The sequence below is a fragment of the Salvelinus fontinalis genome, chromosome 11, assembly GCF_029448725.1.
Source record: "Salvelinus fontinalis isolate EN_2023a chromosome 11, ASM2944872v1, whole genome shotgun sequence".
In the NCBI taxonomy this organism is placed as follows: domain Eukaryota; kingdom Metazoa; phylum Chordata; class Actinopteri; order Salmoniformes; family Salmonidae; genus Salvelinus; species Salvelinus fontinalis.
Window position 1 is genome coordinate 48,598,797 of NC_074675.1, and position 12,209 is coordinate 48,611,005.

At 46.9% G+C, this 12,209-nt stretch overlaps 1 protein-coding gene across 3 annotated transcripts in view; it reads left to right on the top strand.

The window, feature by feature from the left end:
• afap1 (actin filament associated protein 1) overlaps nt 1–9,834 on the top strand; it is a 173,301-nt gene extending 163,467 nt beyond the window's left edge. For all 3 annotated transcript variants that reach the window (XM_055938949.1, XM_055938948.1, XM_055938950.1), the window contains 4 exons: nt 1,574–1,738; nt 5,706–5,896; nt 6,724–6,891; nt 7,530–9,834. In XM_055938949.1, coding sequence (XP_055794924.1) covers nt 1,574–1,738; nt 5,706–5,896; nt 6,724–6,891; nt 7,530–7,556 — 551 coding nt within the window. In that variant the 3' untranslated portion in view covers nt 7,557–9,834. The remainder of the gene's footprint in view (nt 1–1,573; nt 1,739–5,705; nt 5,897–6,723; nt 6,892–7,529) is intronic.
• The last annotated feature ends 2,375 nt before the right edge of the window (nt 9,835–12,209 follow it).

Consider the following 12,209-nt stretch of genomic DNA (forward strand, 5'->3'; position numbering starts at 1 on the left):
TCCCTCCTTCCCCCTCCCCCTAATCCCTCCTTCCCCCTCCCCCTAATCCCTCCTTCCCCCTCCCCCTAATCCCTCCTTCCACCCAATCCCTCTTTTTCCCTAAACCTTCCTTCCCCCTCCTCCTAATCCCTCCTTCCACCCAATCCCTCGTTTTCCCAAATCCCTCTTTACCCCTCCCCCTAATCCCTCCTTCTCCCCTTCTCTCCTCCCCTTCCATTACCCATTTCCCCACACTGTTTGGGTTTAATGGTGTGAAAGTACACTATATATACAGAAGTATGTGGACAGCCCTTCAAATGAGTGGATTCAGCTATTTCAGCCACACCCGTTGCCGACAGGTGTATAAAATTGAGCACAGAGCCATACAATCTCCATAGACAAACATTGGAAGTAGAATGGCCTTACTGAAGAGCTCAATGACTTTCAACGTGGCACCGTCATAGGATGCCACCTTTCCAACAAGTCAGTTCGGCAAATGACTTCCCTGCGAGAGCTGCCCCGGTCAAGTGCTGTTATTGTGAAGTGGAATCTTCTAGGAGCAACAACGGCTCAGCCGTGAAGTGGTAGGCCACATAAGCTCACAGAATGGGACCGCCGAGTGCTGAAGCGCGTAGTGCGTATAAACCGTCTCTCCTCGGTTACAACACTCACTACCGAGTTCCACACTGCCTCTGGAAGCAACGTCAGCACAAGAACTGTTCGTCGGGAGCTTCATGAAATGGGTTTCCATGACCGAGCAGCCGAACACAATCCTAAAATCACCACGCACATTGCCAAGTGTCGGCTGGAGTGGTGTAAAGCTCACCGCCATTGGACTGGAGCAGTGGAAACACATTCTCTGTAGTGATGAATCACGCTTCACCGTCTGGCAGTCTGACGGAATAATTTGAGTTTGGTGGATGCCAGGAGAGCGCAACCTGCCCCAATGCATAGTGCCAACTGTAAAGTTTGGTGGATGAGGAATAATGGTCTGGGGCTGTTTTTCATGGTTTGGGCCCCTTAGTTCCAGTGAAGGGAAATCTTAATGCTACAGCATACAATGACATTCTAGACGAGCAACAACAGCTCAGCCGTGAAGTGGTAGGCCACACAAGCTCAAAGAACGGGACCGCCTAGTGCATTTCTGTGCTTCCAACTTTGTGGCAACAGTTTGGGGAAGGCCCTTTCCTGTTTCAGCTTGACAATGACCCCTGTGCACAAAGCGAGGTCCATACAGAAATGGTTTGTCAAGATTGGTGTGGAAGAACTTGACTGACTTGCACAGAGCCCTGACCTCAACCTCATCGGACACCTTTGGGATGAATTGGAACGCCGACTGCGAGCCAGGCCTAATCGCACAACATCAGTGTCCGACCTCACTAATACTCTTGTTGCTGAATAGAAGCAAGTCCCCGCAGCAATGTTCCAACATCTAGTGGAAATCCTTCCCAGAAGAGTGGAGGCTGTTATAGCAACAAAGGGGGGACAAACTCCATATTAATGCCCATGACTTTAGAATGAGATGTTTGACGAGCAGGTGCCCACATACTCTTGTTCATGTAGTGCGTATATATAACTCCTCTCTGGCCTGTAGGTGCAGAGCAGTATAAGTACGGTAAGAACCGTGTGGAGGCGGACGCCAAGATGCTGCAGGCTAAAGAGGAGGAGCTAATAAAGAGAAAGCAGGACATTAGGAACCGTCTGACCCAGCTGAAGAAGGACAGGAAAGACCTGCGCACCGCCATGGAGGCCAGCACCGGTAACAAACACACACACACACACACACACACACACACACACACACACACACACACACACACACACACACACACACACACACACACACACACACACACTGCTTCTACCAAGGTAGAGAGAAGAGGGAGTGAAAGTAGTGTAAGATGGAGAGATGATGGGAGGGTTAAGAGTGAGTGGTGTTTGGTGGAGTTATGGATGGGAGGGTTAAGAGTGAGTGGTGTTTGGTGGAGTTATGGATGGGAGGGTTAGGAGTGAGTGGAGTTATGGATGGGAGGGTTAGAAGTGAGTGGTGTTTGGTGGAGTTATGGATGGGAGGGTAGGGAGTGAGTGGAGTTATGGATGGGAGGGTTGGGAGTGAGTGGTGTTTGGTGGAGTTATGGATGGGAGGGTTAGGAGTGAGTGGTGTTTGGTGGAGTTATGGATGGAGGGTTAGGAGTGAGTGGAGTTATGGATGGGAGGGTTGGGAGTGAGTGGTGTTTGGTGGAGTTATGGATGGGAGGGTTGGGAGTGAGTGGTGTTCGGTGGAGTTATAGATGGGAGGGTTAGGAGTGAGTGGTGTTTGGTGGAGTTATAGATGGGAGGGTTGGGAGTGAGTGGTGTTTGGTGGAGTTATAGATGGGAGGGTTAGGAGTGAGTGGTGGAGTTATGGATGGAGGGTTAGGAGTGAGTGGTGTTTGGTGGAGTTATAGATGGGAGGGTTGGGAGTGAGTGGTGTTTGGTGGAGTTATGGATGGAGGGTTGGGAGTGAGTGGTGTTTGGTGGAGTTATGGATGGGAGGGTTGGGAGTGAGTGGTGTTTGGTGGAGTTATGGATGGGAGGGTTGGGAGTGAGTGGTGTTTGGTGGAGTTATGGATGGGAGGGTTGGGAGTGAGTGGTGTTTGGTGGAGTTATGGATGGAGGGTTGGGAGTGAGTGGTGGAGTTATGGATGGAGGGTTGGGAGTGAGTGGTGTTTGGTGGAGTTATGGATGGAGGGTTGGGAGTGAGTGGTGTTTGGTGGAGTTATGGATGGGAGGGTTAGGAGTGAGTGGTGTTTGGTGGAGTTATGGATGGGAGGGTTGGGAGTGAGTGGTGTTTGGTGGAGTTAGGAGTGAGTGGTGTTTGGTGGAGTTATGGATGGGAGGGTTAGGAGGGAGTGGTGTTTGGTGGAGTTATGGATGGGAGGGTTGGGAGTGAGTGGTGTTTGGTGGAGTTAGGAGTGAGTGGTGTTTGGTGGAGTTATGGATGGGAGGGTTAGGAGTGAGTGGTGTTTGGTGGAGTTATGGATGGGAGGGTTGGGAGTGAGTGGTGTTTGGTGGAGTTAGGAGTGAGTGGTGTTTGGTGGAGTTATGGATGGGAGGGTTAGGAGGGAGTGGTGTTTGGTGGAGTTATGAATGGGAGGGTTAGGAGTGAGTGGTGTTTGGTGGAGTTATGGATGGGAGGGTTGGGAGTGAGTGGTGTTTGGTGGAGTTAGGAGTGAGTGGTGTTTGGTGGAGTTATAGATTGGGGGGTTGGGAGTGAGTGGTGTTTGGTGGAGTTATAGATGGGAGGGTTAGGAATGAGTGGTGTTTGGTGGAGTTATGGATGGGAGGGTTAGGAGTGAGTGGTGTTTGGTGGAGATATGGATGGAGGGTTAGGAGTGAGTGGTGTTTGGTGGAGTTATGGATGGGAGGGTTGGGAGTGAGTGGTGTTTGGTGGAGTTATAGATGGGAGGGTTGTGAGTGAGTGGTGTTTGGTGGAGTTATAGATTGGAGGGTTAGGAGTGAGTGGTGTTTGGTGGAGTTATAGATGGGAGGGTAAGGAATGAGTGGTGTTTGGTGGAATTATGAATGGAAGGGTTGGGAGTGAGTGGTGTTTGGTGGAGTTATGGATGGGAGGGTTGGGAGTGAGTGGTGTTTGGTGGAGTTATGGATGGGAGGGTTGGGAGTGAGTGGTGTTTGGTGGAGTTATGGATGGAGGGTTAGGAGTGAGTGGTGTTTGGTGGAGTTATGGATGGAGGGTTAGGAGTGAGTGGTGGAGTTATGGATGGTGGGTTAGGAGTGAGTGGTGTTTGGTGGAATTATGGATGGAAGGGTTGGGAGTGAGTGGTGTTTGGTGGAGTTATAGATTGGAGGGTTAGGAGTGAGTGGTGTTTGGTGGAGTTATAGATGGGAGGGTAAGGAATGAGTGGTGTTTGGTGGAGTTATGGATGGGAGGGTTAGGAGTGAGTGGTGTTTGGTGGAGTTATGGATGGAGGGTTAGGAGTGAGTGGTGTTTGGTGGAGTTATGGATGGGAGGGTTGGGAGTGAGTGGTGTTTAGTGGAGTTATGGATGGAGGGTTAGGAGTGAGTGGTGGAGTTATGGATGGGAGGGTTAGGAGTGAGTGGTGTTTGGTGGAGTTATGGATGGAGGGTTAGGAGTGAGTGGTGTTTGGTGGAGTTATAGATGGGAGGGTTAGGAGTGAGTGGTGTTTGGTGGAGTTATGGATGGAGGGTTAGGAGTGAGTGGTGTTTGGTGGAGTTATAGATGGGAGGGTTAGGAGTGAGTGGTGTTTGGTGGAGTTATGGATGGAGGGTTAGGAGTGAGTGGTGTTTGGTGGAGTTATAGATGGGAGGGTTAGGAGTGAGTGGTGTTTGGTGGAGTTATGGATGGAGGGTTAGGAGTGAGTGGTGGAGTTATGGATGGGAGGGTTAGGAGTGAGTGGTGTTTGGTGGAGTTATGGATGGAGGGTTAGGAGTGAGTGGTGGAGTTATGGATGGGAGGGTTAAGAGTGAGTGGTGTTTGGTGGAGTTATGGATGGGAGGGTTAAGAGTGAGTGGTGTTTGGTGGAGTTATGGATGGAGGGTTAGGAGTGAGTGGTGTTTAGTGGAGTTATGGATGGAGGGTTAGGAGTGAGTGGTGGAGTTATGGATGGGAGGGTTAAGAGTGAGTGGTGTTTGGTGGAGTTATGGATGGGAGGGTTAGGAGTGAGTGGTGTTTGGTGGAGTTATGGATGGAGGGTTAGGAGTGAGTGGTGTTTGGTGGAGTTATAGATGGGAGGGTTAGGAGTGAGTGGTGTTTGGTGGAGTTATGGATGGGAGGGTTGGGAGTGAGTGGTGTTTAGTGGAGTTATGGATGGAGGGTTAGGAGTGAGTGGTGGAGTTATGGATGGGAGGGTTAGGAGTGAGTGGTGTTTGGTGGAGTTATGGATGGGAGGGTTAGGAGTGAGTGGTGTTTGGTGGAGTTATAGATGGGAGGGTTAGGAGTGAGTGGTGTTTGGTGGAGTTATGGATGGAGGGTTGGGAGTGAGTGGTGTTTGGTGGAGTTATGGATGGGAGTGTTAGGAGTGAGTGGTGTTTGGTGGAGTTATGGATGGAGGGTTAAGAGTGAGTGGTGTTTGGTGGAGTTATGGATGGAGGGTTAGGAGTGAGTGGTGTTTGGTGGAGTTATGGATGGGAGGGTTAGGAGTGAGTGGAGTTATGGATGGAGGGTTAGAAGTGAGTGGTGTTCGGTGGAGTTATGGATGGGAGGGTTAAGAGTGAGTGGTGTTTGGTGGAGTTATGGATGGGAGGGTTAGGAGTGAGTGGTGTTTGGTGGAGTTATGGATGGGAGGGTTAGGAGTGAGTGGTGTTTGGTGGAGTTATGGATGGGAGGGTTAAGAGTGAGTGGTGTTTGGTGGAGTTATAGATGGAGGGTTAGAAGTGAGTGGTGTTTGGTGGAGTTATGGATGGGAGGGTTACGAGTGAGTGGTGTTTGGTGGAGTTATGGATGGGAGGGTTAGAAGTGAGTGGTGTTCGGTGGAGTTATGGATGGAGGGTTAGGAGTGAGTGGAGTTATAGATGGGAGGGTTAGATGTAGGATTGAGGGGTGCAGGATGGAAGAAGGGTTTGGAGGGGGAGAGATGGGAGTCAGATGTTCTTATCCTGACTGACTTCTCAATAAACTACAAATAAAGGTAGGACAGATACTGAGAGTGTATGGTAGTGCTGTGACCCATTCTAAAACCTCCTTCTACCTTTCCTCCTTCACGCAGCTAAGCGTTCCGCTGGGTCCCTGGCAGAGCGGCTGAAAAAGGTGGAGGACGAGTGCAAGCTGAAGGAGGACGAGCGGGTGAGCCTGGAGCTGGAGATGACAGAGGTCAAGGAGAGTCTGAAGAAGGCCCTGAATGGAGGAGTCACTCTGGGACTCACCATCGAGCCCAAGTCTGGCACCTCCAGCCCACAGGTCAGACCTTGGTCACGTTTATTTTATGAATCCCTTTTTACATCAGCAGTTGTTACAAAGGCCCTTACAGATACCCAGCCTAAAACACCAAAGAGCAAGCAATGCGGAGGCAGAAGCACAGTGGATAGGAAAAACTCCCTAGAAGGCAGATACCTAGGAAGAAACCTAGAGAGGAACCATGAAGTCCTGTTCTGGCTGTCTCTACCATGTCCGTGACCCATGGCTGAATCTCAGAACTGTACAATGGCTTCCTTCTCTTGAAAAGTGAACAGACAAAAGCATATTTTTCTTATATAAATTAGCCTAGAAAAAACAATCAATTGAAATGACTAAAACTAAATCAAACCTGTGCAGAAAATATAATTGACCTACATTTATAGTCTCTTCACTGTGTCCAGCTTGATAACAGTCATTTATAGTCTCTTCACTCTGTCCAGCTTGATAACAGTCATTTATAGTCTCTTCACTCTGCCCAGCTTGATAACAGTCATTTATAGTCTCTATACTCTGTCCAGCTTGATAACAGTCATTTATAGTCTCTTCACTCTGTCCAGCTTGATAACAGTCATTTATAGTCTCTATACTCTGTCCAGCTTGATAACAGTCATTTATAGTCTCTACACTGTGTCCAGCTTGATAACAGTCATTTATAGTCTCTTCACTGTGTCCAGCTTGATTACAGTCATTTATAGTCTCTTCACTCTGTCCAGCTTGATAACAGTCATTTATAGTCTCTTCACTGTGTCAATACACCCAACATACTCATGACAAACAGGCTGTTGCAAATGTTTCTGCTGACTCTGAATGGTGTGTATGTGTGTGTCCAGTCCCCAGTGTTGCTGAGGAGTACCGTAGAGAACTCTCCCATCTCCAGCTGTGACACCAGTGACACGGAGAGCTGTTCTACTCTGCCCGTCAACAGTGCCTCCCTCCTCCGCAGAACGACCAATCAGAAACCCTCGGCCGTCCGCGGCCATGTCCTCAAGAAGGCCAAGGTGGGACAGAGTTACGGAGAACACACACCAGTGGAGGCTGGTGGGAGGAGCTATAGGAGGAGGGGTTCATTGTAATTTCTGGAACGGATTAGAATGAATGGAACGGTATCAAACACATCAATCATATGGAAACCACATTTGACTCCATTCCATTCCAGCCCTTACAATGAGCCAATTCTCCTATAGCTCCTCCCACCAGACTCTTCTGACACACACACACACACACACACACACACACACACACACACACACACACACACACACACACACACACACACACACACACACACACTCAAAACACCCTCTGCACTCATTCACCTGTATTACCTCACATCTCTGACACACACACACACACACACACACACACACACACACACACACACACACACACACACACACACACACACACACACACACACACACACACACACACACACTCAAAACACCCTCTGCACTCATTCACCTGTATTACCACACATCTCTGACACACACACACACACACACACACACACACACATCCATTGCCACACATCCCATCCCAGTCTAATGTCTGTACTGAATTTGCGTGTAACTGTCGTATTTGTGTGTATTTGCATGTATATCCACACTCAACTCACTCAATGTTCCCTTTGTTGCAGGAATGGGAGATGAAGACGGGCACATGAGCAACAACTCTCTTCACAACAGTCCTATCTTATTCGCTTTTTATTTTATTTTAACGCGTGTATATATTAATTTAAATCAGTTCATATGGGGGAGAAGGTTGAAGAGGAGTACAAGCATAGCCAAACAGAGAGACGATCAAGACAGTGCTGATTTTTGTCTACTTTATTTCCTGGACATAAAGAACTAGCAGTCTTTTTCTAGCGTACTATTGTGTAATACCATGTCATGTTTCAACTACTCTGTCGTGTCCTTTTGCCCAATCTTGTGTTTTTTTTGTTCGTTATTTTGCAGACATCCACTTTCATACAGTCTCTTGTTGCCTGTTTCTCCGTCACATAAAACAATCAGGTTTCTAAAACTCTTGGGCTTCCAAAATCAAGTGCATATTTATTTGTAAATGTTTCTTAGGTAAATACTAGCATCCTGGTGATTATTTATGTTGATGATATTTAATGCTTGTTGTATTGTATAGCTCCCTCTCTTTAGAACAGGAACTGCACTGTGCCACTAATGTCCACATCATCTGGATCCAGCCGTTAGTATCACTGTTAGGCAATCATCAAACCAGCAATACGCCTACAGTACTGCTAGTCCTTAGTGGTTGATGCCTGGGAGTGGGCCTTTGGAATGCGCCACTCAGTAAAGTGCAGGTCAAACTAAGGCGTGGTGGTGTTCTGGTGAGTTTGGCCACTGGCGTTGGAAAAGTCTTCAACCCCAAGTAATGTAGCCTCTTGTATTTACACTTCTACATCCAGGAGCCTCAGGCCAGCTCTTTTAATCATGCCACTGGTGCACTGTAACCGCGTGGTCTGGTCTCACTCTGTGTGTGTGTGTGCGTTAGTTTGTGTGTGTGTGTGTGTGTGTGTGTGTTAGTTTGTGTGTGTGTGTGTGTGTTAGTTTGTGTGTGTGTGTTGAAATGTCTTGAGGCACATTCCAACCCCATCATTAATACACTGTTAGAAATAGAAGCCCTTGCAGTATGGTCAGAAATACCGTGGGTTCTCCACTTCAACCAGAGACTGTTAACCTGGTTGTGGATTCTTAACTTCCAGTTGCTACTCTAGCAACACGTTTCAGCTCATGCACATCACACACACACACACACACACACACACACACACACACACACACACACACACACACACACACACACACACACACACACACACACACACACACACACACACACACAGACAGACAGACAGACAGACAGACAGACAGACAGACAGACAGACAGACAGACAGACAGACAGACAGACAGACAGACAGACAGACAGACAGACAGACAGACAGACAGACAGACACTTTTATGTAATTTATTTCTAATGGTGTTTTTGATAATGATTTTACCACATCTACAGTACATTGCAAAATATTCCCATATCCACACTGCAAAATATTCCCATATCCACACTGCTCAGTGTAATCTAACCACGGTGCTTTGTAGGGGTGAGACGTAGCATGTTGATGTACTACTGCAAGCAAGCTAAGTTTTTACTATTTTCACTCAAAGGCACGTTTACCTTTAAAACGTCTGGTTTATGGTGCATTTATTGGCCTAGTTGGAATATGAGACTGTGCGTAACAAAAATGGCCGCCAACAGCTGTTTTCAAGTTATCAGTGTACATGTTTGTATCCCTCTTTGCTTCTCTATTCATTCAGATTGAGGTTGGGATTCAATCCCATCGCGGGTTAAATGCATTGTGGTGTTTTAAAGGCAATTGAGTCGACATATCCAGCATTTATCGTGAATGGGATCTTCGCGAACGTGGGAACATTGCCTTAAAAAGCCTCAATGCCTATAACCTGCGATCGGATTGGATCCCGGCCAAAGTCCCACTAGGCTGCGAGTTAGAGCTAGCTCTTCACCACAAGATGAGGGAGAGATGAGGAGAAAGGTTACCAGGGAGAGGAGAAAGGTTACCAGGGAGAGGAGAAAGGTTACCAGGGAGAGGAGAAAGGTTACCAGGGAGAGGAGAAAGGTTACCAGGGAGAGGAGAAAGGTTACCAGGGAGAGGAGAAAGGTTACCAGGGAGAGGAGAAAGAGTTACGCGTCTTGTCCATTTTGGACCCCTTTCTTCGCTGTTTAAACAACTTCAAATCTGAAATGGGCCTCAGAGAGAGATGATGTCACTCAGAAAATGTGAACCCATTGTACCTGTACATAGATTTTTGGGAGGGGACAGGATGGGAGGAGTAGGAGGGGGGGTGTATTGGGTAAAGGGAGTAGGGGAGAAACAACAAAAGAGTGGAAAGGGGAGAAAGGCAGGAGAGTGGGGAGGGGGTTGGGTGTATTGGGTAAAGGGAGTAGGGGAGAAAGGCAGAAGAGTGGGGAGGGGGTTGGGTGTATTGGGTAAAGGGAGTAGGGGAGAGGGGGTTGGGTGTATTGGGTAAAGGGAGTAGGGGAGAGGGGGTTGGGTGTATTGGGTAAAGGGAGTAGGGGAGAGGGGGTTGGGTGTATTGGGTAAAGGGAGTAGGGGAGAGGGGGTTGGGTGTATTGGGTAAAGGGAGTAGGGGAGAAAGGCAGAAGAGTGGGGAGGGGGTTGGGTGTATTGGGTAAAGGGAGTAGGGGAGAGGGGGTTGGGTGTATTGGGTAAAGGGAGTAGGGAGAGGGGGTTGGGTGTATTGGGTAAAGGGAGTAGGGGAGAGGGGGTTGGGTGTATTGGGTAAAGGGAGTAGGGAGAGGGGGTTGGGTGTATTGGGTAAAGGGAGTAGGGGAGAAAGGCAGAAGAGTGGGGAGGGGGTTGGGTGTATTGGGTAAAGGGAGTAGGGGAGAGGGGGTTGGGTGTATTGGGTAAAGGGAGTAGGGGAGAAACAAAAACATTGTTTGTTTTGCACCTTAGACTTTTCTACTCCATTGTACTTCTATTGACAGTCGCCAACTCGGTGACGAACGGCTGTATATAAAAAGTAATAAACCTCTTTACAAATGTTCCCTTTCTCAGGCCTTGTGTTTATTGAAAATTGGTTAACTGTGTATTCGGACTAAATGAAACTCTAAACCCCATGAACATTTTATTCATCTGTATGTTCTCAAAAAACAAAGCATTGAAAGAAATGACCCACATACTCCAAAGTATTGGGACAGTGCCATTTATTGTTGTTTTGTCTCTGTACTCCAGCACTTTGGATTTGAAATGATACAATGACTGAGATGTTAAAGTGCAGACTGTCAGCTTTAATTTGAGGGTATTTTCATCCATATTGGGGGAACCGTTTAGAAATGACAGGACTTGTACATAGTCCCCTCATTTTATGGGACCAAAAGTATTGGGACAAATTCACTTATTTGTATTAAAGTAGTAAAAAAATATAGTATTTGGTCTCATATTCCTAGCACACAATGATTACATCAAGCTTGTGACTCTACAAACTGTTTTGGTTGTGTTTCAGACTATTTTGAATGGTAGATAATGTATTGTGTCACTTTTATTGTAAATAGGAATATATGATTTTTAAACACTTCTACATTAATGTGGATGCTACCACATTAATCTAGCATTTTTGGGGGTATGATATTTATGCCTTTAACTTCCTCACTCATTATTCCTCACTCATTATTCACGATTCATTCAGGATTATAGGTAATCATGATAGCGTCCACATTAATGTGCTACGAATATGGGACCAAATACTAAACTTTTGACTACTTTAATACACAAGTGAATTTCAGTCAATCAAAACATGCTAACTGCTAGCTGATTAAACAACAACATGCTAGTCCCATCAATGCAGGAAGAAACCCAACAACTTGTTTTAGATCTGCTGGGGATTGTCTCAGTTTCATTGGATTCATCTGGATGGGTCTGAAGCGATGGAGGATGACAACCATGTTATCAATTACGCATCAGCTGTCAGAGCAGCTTACCGATCATTGCACCTGTACAAATTTGTGCAGAACGGGCAACGGCCTTTTATCAATGGAATTTGTTCGACTCCTGCATCCTCTCTGGCCTCCTTTTGAAAAAGGTCAAAGGTAATCGAGGAGATGGAAAGTGGATGAGAATGTGCTTGTTTGAAATGACTCTCCTCCTATCGGGCATCATCAGTTTAGAGGGTGGAATCCTAAAATAAATGTATAAAGTGATAAAAACACATTTAGCTAGTCGTGCAAGATGTTATACATAAACAGGTAAGTAGCATGTTGTTTTTAAATGAACAAAAGCTGATTCAAAGTTGGTGTCGCAGATTTCAAAACTCTTCTGCAAATGAACTCTGCTAGGATACAGCTGTGCTTCCTCGCTAAAACTAGGCAATCAAGGAGGGGAGGACAGTCTTCTGTTTGCCTACTAACGAATTGACACACTCCTCGATCACTTATTGGTTTCCGGGCCACGTAGGAGAGAGGTCAGAGTACAGCCACTTCCCAAATGAGAAAAGGTTCATGCCGCTGGGGGTTAAATCCCTGCCTTGTAGCCAAGAGGTCGTAGGTTAGTTCCTCATCTCTTGTTCTTTAAGTTTCTTCAATTGTCGATGTCATAGACAGGTGTTTCAACAGTGAAGGAGTTGGTGGCTTTGGGGTTTGATACCTGCCTTGCTATCAAGCAGTTGTCGGTTTGAGCCTCATCTCTTGTGTTTTAGTGTACATTTCTGCATATATCAATGTCAAACAAACAAAGAGAAGTGCATTTTGTGTTGAAGGAGTCTGTCT